Source organism: Mustelus asterias, chromosome 12 (genome assembly GCF_964213995.1).
Source record: "Mustelus asterias chromosome 12, sMusAst1.hap1.1, whole genome shotgun sequence".
Lineage (NCBI taxonomy): Eukaryota > Metazoa > Chordata > Chondrichthyes > Carcharhiniformes > Triakidae > Mustelus > Mustelus asterias.
Window position 1 is genome coordinate 6,178,254 of NC_135812.1, and position 20,037 is coordinate 6,198,290.

The following is a 20,037-nucleotide window of genomic DNA, read 5'->3' on the forward strand; positions in this document are numbered from 1 at the left end:
AATTGAAACATATTATTCTGCTCCCTACCCAAGTTGGATCTTTCCAGCAAGGCGATCTCTGAAGGCTGGCAAAGTCATGAATACGGGTCAAGAATTTTTCATCTCTGTCCCCTGTATCAGGCAGTCGCAATGCATTGTCACCTTTCAGAACTCTGGCAAAAGCATTCACGTAAAGGCCATTTTCTGGAGAAGAGAAAAATTAATTTTTAAAAAATTAGTTAACTGAAAAAAGTGATTGCTTAACAGTGCAGATGTAATTTATTAGCTAATTTGCATTAGCTAATGCAAGAATGTAATACATCGACACAGGCTTGGAAGGCCGGAGGGCCTGTTCCTGTGCTGTATACTGTTCTTTGACTCTTTCATATCACAAGCTATAAACTATTGTGACAAAGCATCTAAATATTTTCATACTTTTTTCTTGGAATATGGGCAATACTGGCAAACCGGCATTTACTGTGCATTTCTTGTTGTCCTGAAGGATCAACTGCAATGTGTGGTAGATACTGCAAATGCTGTGGGCTCTGACAATATTCTGACAATAGTACTGAAGACTTATGCTCCCAAACTTGCTGCGCCACTAACCAGGACAACTATAACACTGGTATCTGCCCAGCAGCGTGGGAAATTTCCCTGGTATTGTTAATATTAACTGATATATGTATGATAATACAACAGCTTGTCTTTTACCTTCACCAAGTTTATTGTGCATCCAATTCGGCAGAGACGCAAACTCCATATAAAATCCATCCCCATATCTGTTCCAGCTGTGTCTATTTATACCCTTTGGAAGTTGAGCCAATAATCTTCACTTATCTCTAACAAGGCAATCATAGAGTCATAGAGGTTTATAGCATGGAAACAGGCCCTTCGGCCCAACTTGTCCATGCCGCTCTTTTTTTAAAAAAACCCCTAAGCTAATCCCAATTGCCCGCAATAGAGTCATAGAGCCCAACAATACAATGTTGGGCTCTTGCTTGACACATTGACAGGTATGTCGGTACACAAAAAAACACCAATTACCACCGCCCCATCAGTCCACTCTCGATCATTGGAAAGAGATGGAAGGAGCATCAACTATGCTTTCACATGGCACATACTCAGTTTGGGTTCCACCAGAACCCCTCATTTCAGACATGGTTCAAATATCGAACAAAAGAGTTGAACTCCAGAGGTGAAGTGAGAGGGACTGCCCTTGACATCAAGACAGCATTTGACTGAGTGTGGCATCAAGGTGCCATAACAAAACTGTTATGTCCAGATAACTGGACTCAATAGGTATCAAGGAGAAAAATATCCGCTGGTTGGACTCGTACCTAGCACAAAGGAAGATGGTTGTTGTTGATAGAGGTCAATCATCTCAGTTTCAAGTCTTCACTGCAGGAATTCCTCAGGATAGATGTTTGCTGATAGCACATTTGGCGACTCCTCAGATACTGAAACAGTCCATGTCGAAATGCAGTAATACCTGGACAATATCCAGACTCAGGCTGACAAGTGGCAAGAAACATTTGTGCCACACAAGTGCCAGGCAATGACCATCTCAAGAGAGAATCATACCCGCCTCTTGACATTCATTGGCATTACCATCACTGAATTCCCCATTATCAACACCCAGAGTGTTACCATTGACCAGAGACTGAACTGGACTAGCCATATGTATACTTTAGCTGCAACAGCAGATCATAGGGTGGGAATTCTGTGGAGAATAACTAACCATCTCCAAGGCACAAGTCAGGAATGTGATGGAATACTCTCCACTTGCCTGGATGAGTGCAACTCCAACAACACTCAAGACACCACTCAAGACAAAGCAGCCAGTTTGTTTGCCACCCCATCTGCAACCATTCACTCTCTCAACTACCGATGCACAGTGGCAGCACTGTGTACCATCTACATTGGGATGGCATTGCTGCCTCACAGTGCCAGGGTCCCAGGTTCAATTCGAGAGTCACTGTCTGTGTGGAGTTTGCACTTTCTCTCAATGTCTCTGTGGGTTTCCTCCGGGTGCTCCGGTTTCCTCCCACAAGTCCAAAGATGTGCAGATTAGGTTGATTAGCCATGCTAAATTGACCCGGGTGTCAGGGGGATTAGCAGAGTAAATGCATGGAGTTACAGGAATAGGGCCTGGGTGGGATCGAGATCTGTACAGACTCGATGGGACAAATGGCCTCCTTCCGTACTGTAGGGATTCTATGATTCTACAAGATGCACTGCATGAATTCACTAAGCCTCCTTTGACAGCACCTTCCAAACCCACAACCACTACCATCCAGAAAGACAAAGGCAGTAGACACATGGAAACACCACCACCTGGAAGTTTCCCACCAATCCAAATCCCATCCTGGTTTGGAAATATATCACCATTCCTTTACTGTCATTGGATCAAAATCCTGGAGTTCTCTCCCTAACAGTGCTGTGGGTGTACCTACACCTCAAACACTGAGGTGTTCACTGAGCTGGCATGCCAAGCATCCACGCCATATTGAGACAATCTCAACTGAATTGGGCTGGTCATGTAGCCAAAATACCTTGTCCTTAGTTGCCAAAGTGAATGTTCCACGGAGAATTGAGTCTGGGCTGTGCTCTTATGGTAGTCAAAGGAAGTACCACAAGGACACTCTGTAGGTTTCACTTAGGAATTTTGATATTGATTTCAAGTCGCTCAGGATTACTGCATAGGTGCAATCAAATGCAGAACAGTGCCACTTCCTTTGAAAGCAAGCGCATATCAGAGACATAGAAAAAATGCCAGGAGAAGAAATCCTGAGCCAGCAATGCATCCAAAATTCAATTGTCCATGATATCCATTCCATTCGCAGCAGAGCCGCCCAAGTGCAGATCAGCCTTAGCAATCACCTCCGTATGTGCCAGAACCTGACCAAACGCTGCAGTTGATGAATACGAACATCTTCAGCTCAAAGGGCAAACAAGAAGTGAAACAAAGGACTACAATTATGAGTCATAGAATCATAGAATTATGAGTCATAGAATCATAGAATCCCGACAGTGCAGAAGGAGGCCATTTGGCCCATCGAGTCTGCACCAACCACAATCCCATCCAGCCCCATCCTCGTAGCCCCACATATTTATCCTGCTATTACCTCTGACACTAAGGGGCAATTTAGCATGGCCAATCAACCTGACCCGCACATCTTTGGAATGTGGGAGGAAACTGGAGCACCCGGAGGAAACCCACGCAGACACGGGGAGAATGTGCAAACTCCACACAAACAGTGATCCAAGCCGGGAATTGAACCCAGATCCCTGGCACTGTGAGGCAGCAATGCTAACCACTGTGCCGCCACCCTATGTAGCAAGTCTATAGCCAATCTTTGATAATGTTATTTGATGCTTGCCACACAATGAAAAAAATCATCATTTAACCCAATTAGCATCTTACAACTGCTATTGTGCTTTGCATAATACTTTACACGTTGTGGGACCAACCACAATCAGTGCATCTGAATTCTGAGTTCTTGCATTTTCATTTGAGAAATATCAGTAACTTTGTATGAGTAACTTTGAATTTTAACCCCTCCCATACTGTTTTCAACCACAGACAATAATTTTTGTCAAATCTGTATTACATTTGTGAAGTAGGAGAGAAGCACAGAATAATATACAGACCTTTCAACCCATAGACTTGAGAAATTCGAAGACGTATTCCGGCTCGTTGGTGATATCGAACCATACGGGCTACACTAAGATGTGCTGGTGGCTGATGCGGTAAGAGGTGTTTCTTGCCATCTAGTCTTTCTTTGTACCAGGCCATCCACTGTTCAGGGGGAACTATAAAGGCAGCAAAGATTTTATAGGAGAATACACACTGCACTCCAAACATATTTATTGTATTGACATTTAGATTAAGTTTCCAAAGGATCTAGGTCACAATGGTAAAGATCTGGCAAGATATTTTGCTATTTTAATATATAACAGATTGCAATAACATAGTCAGCCACATGGATGCAAAGGAGTCCCGAGTCAGATAGGGTGTGGCAAGCCATGGAGGGAATTGTAAGCACGAGTAATCACGAAGCACTACAAATTTATTGGAAATAGGATCGTAACATTGAAATGAGAAAAAGAAGCTAATGTTTTGGGTCTGAACAGATACCACAATTAATTTTAAATCCAAGTCCTTTCTGATAATTACGTCTCTGGACCCACTATACCCAATCTCGGCAACTCATAGAATCCCTACAGTATAGAAGGAGGCCATTCGGCCCATTGAGTCTATACCGACCACATCCCACCCAGGTCCTATTCCCGTAACCCCACACATTTGCCCTGCTAATCCCCCTGACACTAGGGTCAATTTAGCATGACCAATCAACCTAACCCACACATCTTTGGACTGTGGGGAAGAAACCGGAGCACCTGGAGGAAACCCACACAGATACAGGGTAAAAGTGCAAACTCCACACAGACAATGGCAACTTCAAAATGCCACTTTAGGGAATTTCTAGTCAAACAAAGTGGTTTTATGTGAATGGTGGAGGGTTATTTAATGCAGTTGTACATAATCAGTAGTATAAAATCCCACCTCTTAACCTTAGAATTGGGTTGAAGTTATGAATTGGATGATAAAAACTTCCTGCCTTTTTCTTACAAGTACAGAAAACAGTGTATTCATTGAGAAGGTAATTCAATATCATATTGGGAACAGTGTGTACAATGTTTGGTAAATTACACCCAGTTCAAATCAAACTGAAACTGATCTTAAAAGGGGCTGGTCTACTTGTTCTAATCGTTCTCCTTTCCCTCTCCTTAACAAGTATACTTGCAACTCTCTGATACACAACCAAAGTAGCTAATCATCATTCATGAACCCAGTCCTTGAGAGCAAACAGGCTAAACCATTACAATTTATTTGAGGCATACTCTGAGTTACTGAGATCCATTGTAGCATCACAGCTACTAGCCTAGCTGAAATCAACCAATTTAACATAGACTGGAACTCAAAGCTGAGATGTTCTGACTCCCTCTATTCAATACATCTCCACCAATGCATGTAAGGCTGGGCATATATTCTGAAGATCCATTTGATGTAACTTATTCAGAAGAAGTGATCTAGAATATTTCCTCAGAAGATTAGATCGGTAAAATTGGGTGGGGTAGAGTCCATTTTAGACTAGTTTGTATATGAATTCGTGGCTGGAACAGGATTGGCAGAGTACGGGGCTTTTTAGTTTGCACTTCTGTCATTATAATATTGATATATAACATTATTATATCATATAATGATGATAATACACACATACAGCTTAATATTGTACTTTGTACAAATTCATTTCTTCATGTATTTACAGGTGACAATCCTTCAACAGATAAGGAAGAATAGGTTTATGAGGTGCTTGAAGGAGAGGATAATAAAAGGATTATAAAATGAGCATACATATGCGATTAGCACATTGGTTGCATGGAGGATAAACACTAACAAGGATTGGTTTGGGCTGTTAAAGATGAAAAGTTGAGATGAAGCCTTCAGGAATATGTCCATCCAGAGTTGACAACCCTATTCTGTGCTGAATTGGCAAATCTCAGCTAGTCTGGCTGTGTTGGTGCCAAGTTTGGCTTCAGTGTTGCCAGGTTAGGTGGAGGAAAATTAGTCAAAGTACCCTCTCCTGGTCAGTAGCTAGAAGTGCACACGTTTGGAAGTAAGGACTTGATACAGCTGTGATGGTGCTCACCATGAGTTTGCTGATATGCACCATATTGGTTCACACTTGAACAACTGTCACTTGATTGAGGTACCAGCCAGCAGTGCCTTTGAACTGCATTCCAGTAAAAAGTAAATGCTTTCAGGAGAAGAGGAAACAAGAGAGGGAGAAGCAGTGGTAGAAAAAATAAATGTGTCAATTGAAATTAGGAATGTGTGCTACATTGGTAGCATACCGCCTATCTGAAGGTGTGCTTCACTGCAGTGCTTCATTTGAAGGCCAAGAAATGTACTCCAATTTTTTTTCTAGTTTTCTCCCTTGTCTCCTGAACACTTGATTTCTTGCTTCAGTATGGTTCCGTCACAGTCAAGCAAGATCAGCTAATTCAGCATCAAATGGTGTGCCTCAGGGATCAGTGTTGGGACTGCAATTGTTTACAATTCACATAGATGATTTGGAGTTGGGGACCAAAATTCGCAGATGACACTAAGATGGGAGGAAGAGCAAAGTGTGCAGAGGACGCTGAAAGTCTGCAAAGGGATATAGATAGTCTCGGTGAGTGGGCGAGGGTCTGGCAGATGGAGTACAATGTTGGTAAATGTGAGGTCATCCATTTTGGTAGGAATAACAGCAAAATGGACTATTATTTAAATGGTTAAAAAATTGCAGCATGCTGCTGTGCAGAGGAATCTGGGTGTCCTTGCGCATGAATCACAAAAGCTGGTTTGCAGGTGCAGCAGGTAATTAAGAAGGCAAATGGAATTTTGTCCTTCATTGCTAGAGGGATGGAGTTTAAAAATAGGGAGATTATGTTGCAGCTGTATAAGGTGCTGGTGAGGCCACACCTAGAGTAGTGTGTACAGTTTTGGTCTCCTTACTTGAGAAAGGATATACTGGCACTGGAGAGGGTGCAGAGGAGATTCACTAGGTTGATTCCGAAGTTGAGAGGGTTGGCTTATGAGGAGAGACTGAGTAGACTGGGGCTATACTCATTGGAATTCAGAAGAATGAGGGGAGATCTTATAGAAACATATAAGATTATGAAGGGAATAGATACGATAGAAGCAGGGAAGTTGTTTCCACCGGCAGGTGAAACCAGAACTAGGGGGCATGGCCTCAAAATAAGGGGGAGCAGATTTAAGACTGAGTTGAGGAGGAACGTCTTCACACACAAGGCATTGTGAATCTGTGGAATTCCCTGCTCAGTGAAGCAGTTGAGGTTACCTCATTGAATGTTTTTAAGGCAAGGATAGATAAATTTTTGAACAGTAAAGGAATTAAGGGTTATGGTGAGTGGGCGAGCAAGTGGAGCTGAGTCCACAGAAAGATCAGCCATGTTCTTACTGAATGGCGGAGCAGGCTCGAGGGGTCAGATGGCCTACTCCTGCTCCTAGTTCTTATGTTCTTATTAATAGGGAATGCATGCTAAAGGAACTCCTTACCCTGTGTCTGCTCCTTGGTCATTAACCGTGTTGCTGCATCACCCACGGAATTTGGGAACTCCTTGTCCTGCTGGAAGGATGAAATTATCTCCAGCTCAGATTGATTTGGTTTTGAGTCGCCGGTGAAGTAAAATCCACTCAGATAGTTCGGGGGAGGCACAGGATCCTGGCCAAAGCAAAAAGAAATTGGGACATTTTGGAGAAGGATTTCATTGTTGTGTTTAATTGTTTATGCTGATTCTGAGGGATTGGGTGAAAAGGGTAACTGAGAAATCAATTACAAAACAAAACTTAACGACACCAAGCAAATGGCAGTTTTTATTTTGCCTTCAGTATTCTCAGCCATACGCAGACAACTCAGCTGGTAGAATAGAATTGTTAAATTCCCTCAGTGGCACGATGGTAAAGATACCTCCTTGCTGTAATATTAGATTAGAAAAATGAGAATATCCGAAGATCAATCTAAGCAGATTTTTTTGCATTAAACTCAGGACTGTCTACTAGTTCCGCAGTATTGTTAGGTTGTGAGACCTGTTCCATCCTATCCCAAAATATTTTGGAGAACACAGCATTTCCTAGTGAACATGAGGCCAATGCTCCCAAACACGATCACCTATATATTTCCTGCAGCATATCAGGTAGACCACGTTGGCTGACTTGCAAGAGTATGTACCGTGTACCTGATGGATGGTGTTCTCACGTGAGATGATGGCATCCATATCGATGATCCGGCACGTCTTGCAGAGGTTGCTGTGGCAAGGTTTTGTGGTGTCGTGGTCACTGTTCTCCTGAAGGCTGGGTAGTTTGCTGCGGACAATGGTCTGTTTGAGGTTGTGCGGTTGTTTGAAGGCAAGAAGTGGGGGTGTGGGGATGGCCTTGGTGAGATGTTCGTCTTCATCAATGACATGTTGAAGGCTCCGGAGAAGATGTTGTAGCTTCTCCGCTCCGGGGAAGTACTGGACGACGAAGGGTACTCTGTCCACCGTGTCCCGTGTTTGTCTTCTGAGGAGGTCGGTGCGGTTTTTCGCTCTGGCGAAAATCCATCCCACCATCAGACTCACCATGGACTATGTTGCTATGACAACTATGTTGCTCTGGCGAAAATCCATCCCACCATCAGACTCACCATGGACTATGTTGCTATGACAACCCTGCCACAGCAACCTCTGCAAGACGTGCCGGATCATCAACACGGATGCCATCATCTCACATGAGAACACCATCCACCAGGTACACGGTACGTACTCTTGCAACTCGGCCAACATGGTCTACTTGATACGCTGCAGGAAAGGATGTCCCAAGGCATGGTACATTGGGGAGACCATGCAGACGCTACGACAACGGATGAATGAACACCGCTCGACAATCACCAGGCAAGAGTGTTCTCTTCCTGTTGGGGAACACTTCAGCGGTCACGGGCATTCGGCCTCTGATCTTCGGGTAAGCGTTCTCCAAGGTGGCCATCACGACACACGACAGCGCAGAGTCGCTGAGCAGAGATTGATAGCCAAGTTCCGCACACATGAGGACGGCCTCAACCGGGATCTTGGGTTCATGTCACACTATCTGTAACCCCCATGACTTGCCTGGACTTGCAAAATCTCACTAACTGTCCTGTCTGGAGACAATACACATCTCTTTAACCTGTGTTTAACCCTCTCTCCACTCACATTGTCTGTACCTTTAAGACTTGATTACCTGTAAAGACTCGCATTCCAATCATTATTTTGTAAATTGAGTTTGTGTCTTTATATGCCCTGACGAAGGGGCAGCGCTCCGAAAGCTAGTGGTTTTTGCTACCAAATAAACCTGTTGGACTTTAACCTGGTGTTGTGAGAATTCTTACTGTGTTTACCCCAGTCCAACGCCGGCATCTCCACTTCTTGAAATGCTGCAGCCCTTAAGGTGTAGGTAAATCCACAGTGCTGTTAGGGATGGAATTCCAGGATTTTGATCCAAATATATTTAAATGTAAGCTATATTTAAATTAGTTTTTGAAGTTTAAAGTTTTTTTTGTTAGTCACAAGTAAGGCTTACATTAACACTGCAATGAAGTTACTGTGAAATTCCCCTAGTCGCCACAGTCCAGCGCCTGTTCGGGTCAATGCACCTAACCAGCACGTCTTTCGGATTGTGGGAGGAAACCGGAGCACCCGGAGGAAACCCATGCAGAGACGGAGAGAACGTGCAAACTCCACACAGACAGTGACCTAAGCCGGGAATCGAACCCAGGTCCCTGGCGCTGTGAAGCAGCAGTGCTAACCACTGTGCTACCGTGCTGCCCTGTAGGTGGTATTAGGTGGTATTACCTTTTCCATCATTATCATCATAGCAATACAGGATGGGATGGGATATAGCAGACACACAGCAATGCTCAGAAAGGCAGAATTCTTCTCAAAATTTAAATGTCCATATTGAATAGTGCAGATGCACAAATAGGCACGCAGAAATATTAGAAATTTCAAACAATTGGCTACAAAAAATCACCTTCTTGTCCGCAGCAGCCTTTCACCTTAAATTTTTAAACAGGATAGCACAAGGGTCACAACACATACATTGATATTCTTCTTCTTTTCTCCGTTATGTGAGTGAATTTTCTCAATTAGTTTGCCCGTTTGATGTTCTCTGTGTTATTAACGCTCTGAAAATCTGCAAAGGGAGTCTGCAAAGGAGCATAAAACCTGGGATGTGCCTATCTAGCACCTCTGCCACTAACCTCAGCAAACTTTCTGAGATAGATCCTCTGTTTTCCACAGGTTTGGCAAGTGCCTGTGATGCTAGGGGCAAATCTAGGGTGTCGGCCATGTTTTGCGGGGCTGACTTAAAGATGCCTCCCACAGCTCACTTCATAAGAAATTCACATTTTTCTTCAGGGATCCAGCAATGATCCTGGCTGGAAGCCTAAGATAGCTTCCACTTCTGTCCTTTGTTCAATCATCAAACCATGTCTTACTTGCATAGAAACTCTTTACGTAAAATCTTTAAAAATAGGCTCATCAAGCCATTCGATAAGTTGATGGCTAATCTGATTGTGGAATAACTTCACTTTGCGGCCTGCCTCACGTAACCATGGCTCAAGGCTGAGCTAGATAGATTTTTGAAGATCTTGCTGCCCGATAGTGTCCACTTTTCCTCATGGCCTGAATTTGGGCCAGATGCAGGCACTGCCTGCCCACCTTCCCCCCCACCTGCTGTTCCCATTGGTCATCCTGGAAATTGTAATGCAATTCTAAGACCCAGCATATCCTTATCCTGGTCTAGAGCTCTGGCCTTCCAGCGCACGATGTTACAGTGGGAATACACCAGAAAGAGCCAAAGGCTTTTTTAATTCATTCATGGGACACGGGCATTGTTGGCTGACCAGCATTTATTGTCCATCCCTAGTTGCCCAAGTGCAGTTGAGAATCAACCACATTGCTGTGGGTTTGGAGTCACATGTAGGCCAGATCAGGTAAGGATGGCACATTTCCTTTCCATAAGACCATAAGACCATAAGACATAGGAGCGGAAGTAAGGCCATTCGGCCCATCGGGTCCACTCCACCATTCAATCATGGTTGATTTCAACTCCATTTACCCGCTCTCTCCCCATAGCCCTTAATTCCTCGAGAAATCAAGAATTTATCAATTTCTGTCTTGAAGACGCTCAACGTCTCGGCCTCCACAGCCCTCTGTGGCAATGAATTCCACAGACCCACCACTCTCTGGCTGAAGAAATTTCTCCTCATCTCTGTTCTAAAGTGACTCCCTTTTATTCTAAGGCTGTGCCCCCGCGTCCTAGTCTCCCCTGTTAATGGAAACAACTTCCCTACGTCCATCCTATCTAAGCCGTTCATTATCTTGTAAGTTTCTATCAGATCTCCCCTCAACCTCCTAAACTCCAATGAATATAATCCCACGATCCTCAGACGTTCATCGTATGTCAGGCCTACCATTCCTGGGATCATCCGTGTGAATCTCCGCTGGACCCGCTCCAGTGCCAGTATGTCCTTCCTGAGGTGTGGGGCCCAAAATTGCTCACAGTACTCCAAATGGGGCCTAACCAGTGCTTTATAAAGCCTCAGAAGTACATCCCTGCTTTTGTATTCCAAGCCTCTTGAGATAAATGACAACATTACATTTGCTTTCTTAATTACGGACTCAACCTGCAAGTTTACCTTTAGAGAATCCTGGACTAGGACTCCCAAGTCCCTTTGCACTTTAGCATTATGAATTTTGTCACCGTTTAGAAAATAGTCCATGCCTCTATTCTTTTTTCCAAAGTGTACGACCTCGCACTTGCCCATGTTGAATTTCATCAGCCACTTCTTGGACCACTCTCCTAAACTGTCTAAATCTTTCTGCAGCCTCCCCACCTCCTCAATACTACCTGCCCCTCCACCTATCTTTGTATCATCGGCAAACTTGGCCAGAATGCTCCCAGTCCCGTCATCTAGATCGTTAATATATAAAGAGAACAGCTGTGGCCCCAACACTGAACCCTGCGGGACACCACTTGTCACCGGTTGCCATTCTGAGAAAGAACCTTTTATCCCAACTCTCTGCCTTCTGTCTGACAGCCAATCGTCAATCCATGTTAGTACCTTGCCTCGAATACCATGGGCCCTTATTTTACTTTCCTAAAGGACATTAATGGGACAAATCGACAATGGTATTGTGGTCATCAGTAGATTCTTAATTCTGGATTTTTAAAATTGAATTCCAATTCCACCATCTGCTGTGGCAGGATTCGGACCCAGGTCCCTCGAACATTAGCTGAGGTTCTGGATTAATAGTCTAGCAATAATACCACTAGGCCATTTCCTGCCCGACTTTTAGCACTAAAGTTTACTGACTAATATTTTCTCTTTAATTGACACCACCTAACACAGATTAATTTGTTAAGCTCTATTTGTGAAATCTTGTCATATGCAAAATGGACACTGTGTGTAACTTGTAACAGTCCACAAAGCATCATAGCCTCTCTTTCCATTTGAGAGAGAGAGAGAGTGACAGACAATTGGTTATATATGGCTTGAGGGGCACCACTCCACAAGCATGGGCATGGTTAGGAGACAAGTCTTCATGAATTACCACAGTCTATAGCGGGATTGAACCATTGGTGTCATTCTGCATCACACGGTAGGCATCTAAATAACTGAGTTAATTAACTCCCACACTGTGTGTATTCATACAAGCACTGTTGTTGCACTTCAAACTAACTCAGTTGTGAAGCATTTTGTGACATGTCTGATAGATATCATAAAGTAAATCCATGTCACTTCTTATAAGAACCACTTTTTACAAAAGTGAGCTGTGAATCATCACTATAGGTACACAAAAACTGAATGCATCTAACATGACTGAGGCTGAATTACCTGTGTGTGTGGTAAAAGCCGAATTAACAGGCTGCAGCAGGGAACTGTAGGTTGATGATTGAGTGATGATGCAGTAAGAGGAGTCTGTTTTTTTGATGGCATCTCTTGGCTCAATTTGAGCTGGAATCCTCCAACATTTAACTCCCCATTTTCATTGAACAAGGAAACCACGGTGCAGCCTGAAAAAAAAATCAAACAGGAAACAAATAAATACACAAATAGGGGAGAGAAAAATGTTGGCAATAACTCTTCAGTGCCCAGTTATCAGAGACTTGCAGGTGGCGTATTTTCCTCACAGTTACAGCATACACTCATTTAAATTTTATAATCTATTTTAAAATAAGCTCCATCTAGTGGCTGTTGTATTATGAGTGGTTACTTTATTCCATGGTGACATTTTATAGTGATAGTGGTGAAGCTCATATAAAGGACACTTACCCTTAAACAAATAGGATACATTACAGGGTTTCAATAAACAGTGAGACACTCTATAAGCTTCAATAGAAATTATATTTATTGTTATGATTTTGAAAGATTGAAATATTCTTGTAATTTCACTTGGGTACAATTCTTCAGGTCTCTAATGGAGTGATATAAATGCATTTATGAAGATTCACACTGGTCAGTATTTATAGCTAAATTGCATATGGGAAACAAAATGAACATGTTCCACTAGATTAAAGGAAACCTTTATGGATGCTTTTACAATGTGACTACAATTCCAATCAAAAATAAATTTATCTCTTTATGCATACACATGGGTGGAATTCTTCCAAAAAATTTCTAAGTGTCATAACGACGAGGATAATGGGAGGATCTGTGCCGCTCTCTCAGGTGTGTGCTGCACTGCAATCCTCCCAAACAATCCAGGACTGGGAGGTGGGGTGCAGGACCTAAAAACACCGGTGAATCCAGCTTCTGAGCGTTCAGTCACTGTTTCACAAGGGCACCCCGATCTCCACCACAGAGACTCTCCATCACCGCACAGAAATTGGGCCCCACCCTCCCATTGGCGGTATGTTCCCCCACACCATCTCTAACATGGGTTGTCAGCATCAGGGCCCTCCCAATGGGTTCCCCGTCCCGATCCCCAGCATTCACCCCATCAGGAACCCCGACTTGTTCCCCATCAAGACCACCTTCACGATCCACCCCTGCACAACCCCCCCCGACCCCCCATCAGACCCTCACCCACATGGCTCCCAGTCATGACCACCCACACAGATCCCCCCTCTTGGCACTGCCCGGGCACACTGGCAATACCCAACATGCACACTGGCAGTACCCAACAGGCACTGGCAGCATCAAACTGGCACACTGGTGGTACTCAATTGGCACCACTGGGCTGTCCAGTGGCCACTGCTGGGCACTTCCGGTGTGCCGATGGGCACTGCCTGGCCATGCTCCCGGTCACCTGGGGGCCTTCAGTGTCCTCAGAGACCCCAGGCATGACCATTGAGCCAGGTTTCCGCTATTGGAGACCAGTAGTGATTCTTGCCAGTATCACACTGTGCCCCAAGGCCAGGGAATTCTGTGCACTGGAATTTGAACATATTTAAATCCTACTCCAAACATGCGAATCAGACTCACAATCTGTTTGGCATTGGGTGCAAAGCAGATTTTTAGGTCTGCACGCTATTCTCCGGGGCCGACGATATCTACTAACGGCATGGCAAGGTCAGAGAATCACCTACATTATTTTTTTAAATGCACAGTTTTTAAAACTTCGGTTCTTCTGTAAGTCTCCCTGCAACAAACACTGCCCCAGTCAAGAGGGCAATGAGTGGATTCTCTGATCTACCACATCCACTGTTTCCTCCTCCTCTCCCTCTTACGGTGAAGCACTTGGTTTATGCAAAGCACTTTCCTCAAAACGTTCTCATTGCAGAGTAGCATAGTTGAGTTAGGGAATTTGTCATACGATGAATCCCTGACTTGAACCTGAGTTATATCGCTTGTGGCACAGAACTCTGTTGCCGAAAACATTGTTTGTCCATAATGTCACTGAGCTGAATTTTTAGGGATGGAGATTTTGGGGTTGGGGGGTGGGGGGTCAGAGTTTGCACTGCCGGCTAGTGTGCTGGTTCTCTGACTCCATCCCATGCCTGGGCAGAGGCCAATTGGAATTTTCCATTCAGCATTCAAGGCCCCAGAGGTTTGGGAAACAGTGTAGCTACCTGTAACAGATTGGGATTTTTAAAATATTCATTCATGGGACATGGGTGTCTCTGTTTGGCCAGCATTTATTGCCCATCCCTGGTTGCCCAAGGGCAGTTGAGAGTCGACCACATTGCTATGGCTCTGGAGTCACATGTAGGCCAGACCAGGTAAGGATGGCAGATTTCCTTCCTTAAAGGACATTAGTAATCAGATGGGTTTTTCCAACAATTGACAATGGTTTCATGGTCATCAGTTGATGCTTAATTCCAGATATTTTTTATTGAACTCAAATTCCACCATCTGCCATGGCGGGATTCGAATCCGGGTCCCCAGCACATTAGCTGAGTTTCTGGATTAATAGTCTAGCGATAATAGGTCATCGCCTCCCCATGGAGCCAGTGCTCCAGCAGTCTTGAAGCCCTTCCGGCTTAACTGGTTTCAGCAGCAGCCACAGGCCATCCGGTGAAGGAACTCTCTCTGACAATGATGGTCTAGCTGCTGAGGCCATTTTTAAATTTGAAGTTAAAACGTTGGAGAGAAGGTGCTTCCATCTTGAGAGTGCCCTCCCTGTCACTTACCTGGAAAGGCAGCGGACTGCTTTTCCAATGCTGGAAGGCCTCTAATTTCCCTCCAGCAATTCAGGCAGTCACTGGCCACTAACCGGCCAATTTGGGGAAAATCACAGCTGACTGTTCCACAGTGCTGGTTTTTGACCTGCATTTGAGTCTGATGGCGGGATCCTGAAGCCTTCCAAGCGAATTCTGCACATAATGTATTTAAGGCATGGATATGCACTACGCAACAGTATAAAGTTTACTTATTAGTGTCACAAGTAGGCTTACATTAACACTGCAATGAAGTTACTGTGAAAATTCCCTAGTCGCCACACTCTGGCACCTGTTTCGGTACACTAAGGGAGAATTTAGCATGGCCAATCCACCTAACCAGCCCATCTCACACCCGGAGGAAACCCACACAGACACAGGGAAAATGTGCAGACTCCGCACAGACAGTGACCCAAGCCGGGAATCGAACCTGGGTTCCTGGCGCTGTGAGGCAGCAGTGCTAACCACTATGCCACCGTGCCACAGAAACAGACTGAACGGTCAACCACCTCGTGTAAATTTACACCCTACTACGTTTTTGTCCACTTCATTAATGGGCTAAAGGTGAATTAGCTGGCCTTAATAAATAACGGATGTGACAAACTTAGTTAATGACATTCAGTGCAAATCCAGGAGAATACTTGTTATTAAGCTTACTGGAAAAAACAGACCCCAATTTTTAAAAATACATTATTATGGGACTCGGGTGTCGCTGGCGTGGCCAGCATTTAATGCCCATCCCTAGCTGCCTTTGAGAATGTGGTGGTGAGCTGCCTTCTTGAACCACTGCAGTCCAAGCATTCCTAATATTAGGAATCTCATCCTAAGGCACCAAGTTTCACAAGACAAGAATAGTGAGTCTCTGACCCTAACAGCTAAATAATACACTTCATTTTATACAAATGTACAAACCTGAACATACCAGAACTTAACTTAATTGAAGGAATGATAACATGGACCACAAAAAACAAGATTGAGCACTTCACGAAGACTTATTATTCTTTTGTGGAATGTGGATATCGCTGGCAAACCCAGCATTTGTTGCCCATCCCCAAATGCCCTTGAACTTTTAGGCAATTGCAGAGGACAGTTAAGAGGCAACCACACATTGCTGTGGGTCCAGAGTCACATGTTGGCCAAAACAGGTAAGGATGGCAAATTTCCTTCCCTAGTGAACCAGATGGGTTTTCACCGACAAACTAAGGTAGTTTCATCCTGATGCAGCCTCATTACAGACAGGATACAATTGCATTAGAGAAGGTACAGAGGGGATTTTGAGAAATTTTGGTTAGTAAGTTTGCAGATGACACCAAGAGTAATGGCATAGTGCACAGTGAAGAAAGTTATCTCCGATTGCAATAGGATCTTGATCAATTGGGCCAGTGGGCTGACAAATGGCAGATGGAGTTTAATTTAGATAAATGCGAGGTGATGCATTTCGGTAGATTGAACAAGGGCAGGACTTACTCAGTTAACGGTAGGGTGTTGGGGAGAGTTACAGAACAAAGAGATCTAGGGGTACATGTTCATAGCTCCTTGAAAGTGGAGTCACAGGTGGACAGAGTGGTGAAGAAGGCATTCAGCATGCTTGGTTTCATTGGTCAGAACATTGAATACAGGAGTTGGGACGTCTTGTTGAAGTTGTACAAGACATTGGTAAGGCCATACTTGAATACTGTGCGCAGTTCTGGTCACCCTATTATAGAAAGGATATTATTAAACTAGAAAGAGTGCAAAAAAGATTTACTAGGATGCTACCGGGGCTTGATGGTTTGAGTTATATGGAGAGGCTGGATAGACTAGGACTTTTTTCTCTGGAGCCTAGAAGGCTGAGGGGTGATCTTATAGAGGTCTATAAAATAATGAGGGGCACAGATGAGCTAGATAGTCAATACCTTTTCCCAAAGGTAGGGGAGTCTAAACTAGAGGGCATAGGTTTAAGGTGAGAGGGGAGAGATACAAATGGGTCCAGAGGGGCAATTTTTTCACACAGAGGGTGGTGAGTGTCTGGAACAAGCTGCCAGAGGTAGTAGTAGAGGCGGGTACAATTTTGTCTTTTAAAAAGCATTTAGATAGTTACATGGGTAAGATGGGTGTAGAGGGATATGGGCCAAATGCGGGCAATTGGGATTAGTTTAGGGGTTTAAAAAAAAGGGCAGCATGGACAAATTGGGCCGAAGGGCCTGTTCCCATGCTGTAAACCTCTATGACTATATGACTGGAAAACTGCAGCTATGAGGAAAGATTGGATGGGCTGGGATTGTTCTCCTTAGAACATTGGAGGCTGAGGGGAGGTTTAATCGAGATGTACAAAGTTGTGTGTGGCCTAGGTAGAGTGGAGGGGAGGGGCCTATTTACTCTAGCAGAGAGGTCAGTGACAAGGGGGCATAGGTTCAACGTGATTGTTAGAAAGGTGAGATGGGAGATGAGGAGTAATAATTTCACTGAGAGGATTGTGCAGGTCTGGAACTCGCTACCTGAAAAAGTAGAAGAGGCAGAAACTCTCAACTCTTCTAAAAGGTATGTTGAAATGCACCTCAAATGCCATAATCTGCAAGGCTACATCACAAATGCTGGAAAGTGGGATTAGACTGGGTGGCTCGATTTTCAGATGGTGCACACACGATGGGTCAAGTGCCTTCTTTTGGAGCCACAAACTTTCTATGATTCTATTGAGATGATGGTTTCACCATTACTGAGACTAGCTTTCAATTCCACATTTCTTTTCCTTTTCATTAATTGAATTTAAATATCACCAACTGCCATAGTGGGATTTGAATGAATGTCCCCCGGGCATTAGCTTGGGCTTCCAGATTACGAGTCCAGTGCAATTACCACCTTTCCACAATCTTCCATTTCCACATCCACGACTAAAATCATGTCAGAAAATGCTGGAAATACAAAGGGGTCCATCGCCATCTGAAAAGAGAAGATGCGTCCTGTCTTTTCACTTAACACATGCTGATGGACCTGCTTTGTAGTTCTAGTACTTTCTGATTTTATTTCAGAATTCCAACATTTTCAGGGCTGGAATTTTGCACTTCCCTCCCAGTAGATTCTGGTCTGCGGGGTGTGGGGTTGAAATTGGACAGGTTTCCCTCTGGGATCCTGCCCAGCTTGATCTTACTTTCTAACAGAGTAAAAGATTCACCTAATTTACAAGTTTATTATCACTCACCTATAATAACCAGCTTGCCTGTATCACAATCGATTGTGTACACCCTAAGCAAAATCGACACGTTGGGATCCAGAGTTTCTCTGCCTTTCACATTTACAGTCATGCAGTAATGGAACTCTGGGGATCTTGCTGGGCTGTTGAGTCCTGGAAAAGCCAAGATATCAGGGAGGTCATCCCGGCCTGAGTGCAGTATTCGTCCAGTCACCTTAAGAGTGTCAATAAAAAGAAGTAAATTTCAAAACTCTATAGGATCACACCAACTAAGCCAAACTTCTTTCTATCACCTCTCCCTTCACAAAGGCGCTAACTCCTTCCTGAACTAAGGTTCTAGAGAGACTGTTTCCCCTCCAGTAATTTACTTCCATGTTAAATGTCATATTATAGTCAGAGGTGGGAGTATACTACAGTTAAATCCAATCCTGCTTTCAGCAAACATCTTCACACTTGTACTTCCAGCATTGGAAACATTTGTACTCATGAGCATGATTTCTGATAGTGACACTGCTCTTTGATTCAGAGATTGGAGGTCAACTGTAGAACCCCAATGGAGATAAGCTAAATCACCATAGACTGAGGAGCAAACATCCCTGAATACTGGCAGGGGGATCATTACTCAATGCAAATCAGAGTTCTATGACATTGATTGGATGTCAGTCATTGCACATTAATGACTAGAACTGGCCACTACACAGAGTGGGAAACAACCAGAACAATATCACTTGATGGAATCACCGAAGCAACTCTGGGAATGATAACCTATAATTCATTTGGTGCTTTTTGCGTAATAACATGAGTATAATTGCTCTCCCCATGCCTAGCTGCTAATCTTCTGCACTTCAATAATGCTCTCATGTCCCCCACAATTGACCCATCCTTCACTTTAATCCCTTGTTTCAAGCCTGTAATCTGTGGATTCTCCTCCACATTTCCTGCTCCCCTTCCAAGATAGCAGGATCCTGCAGAACCAACAGGCTAGAATATCACTGCTTGCATGCAAACGAGATCCCAACATCAGAATGCCTGGGGCCTTCCATGATGATATTGTTACAGTTGCTCCCCCAACTGCTCACCAATAGTGAAAATCAACCCTGAGATTTTGCAATATATCCCATTCCCTCATTACATCAATACTCAATGTGCTTTCTCCATGTCTTACCTTGGTGATGGTTGCGTTGTCTGGGATGTAACGTATTGCATCAATGTACAGATCAAAAGGATCATTTAACATTGTTGGGTGCGGCAATGCAACAGCTGGATTATGAGCAACCCACGGTGCAGTAAGAAAGTGTTCATCAGATGATAAATGTCTGGTAAAATCAAAGCAGACAGGATCAGAGAAAAAATGTATAAGAAAATAAGAGTTCATTTGTTTTTTCAAAGATTTTGCTATAAGGAAAGACCAAGATCCTGCCTATCAAATTTCCTACGTTATTTGGCTATAAAGCTCTTTGGGATGTCCTGAGGTCATGAGAGATGCCATATCAATGCAAGCTCTTTCTTTCCACAATTTAGGCATGCTTCGTAATGCTTTTTTGTAGAGGTCAGTGTGATTGGGGCAGCACGATGGCACAGTGGTTAGCACTGCTGCCTCACAGCGCCAGGGACCCAGGTTCAATTCCCAGCTTGGGTCACT

At 43.9% G+C, this 20,037-nt stretch overlaps 1 protein-coding gene across 1 annotated transcript in view; it reads right to left on the minus strand.

The window, feature by feature from the left end:
* LOC144501205 (uncharacterized) overlaps positions 1-19,722 on the minus strand; it is a 37,125-nt gene extending 17,403 nt beyond the window's left edge. Inside the window, exons 1-6 of the mRNA XM_078224646.1 lie at positions 19,561-19,722; positions 18,405-18,609; positions 12,462-12,640; positions 7,106-7,271; positions 3,631-3,792; positions 29-183 (exon numbers count right to left, since the gene is read on the minus strand). Of these exons, the coding sequence (XP_078080772.1) occupies positions 29-183; positions 3,631-3,792; positions 7,106-7,271; positions 12,462-12,640; positions 18,405-18,609; positions 19,561-19,632 (939 nt within the window). The 5' untranslated portion in view covers positions 19,633-19,722. The remainder of the gene's footprint in view (positions 1-28; positions 184-3,630; positions 3,793-7,105; positions 7,272-12,461; positions 12,641-18,404; positions 18,610-19,560) is intronic.
* Between the last annotated feature and the right edge of the window lie 315 nt (positions 19,723-20,037).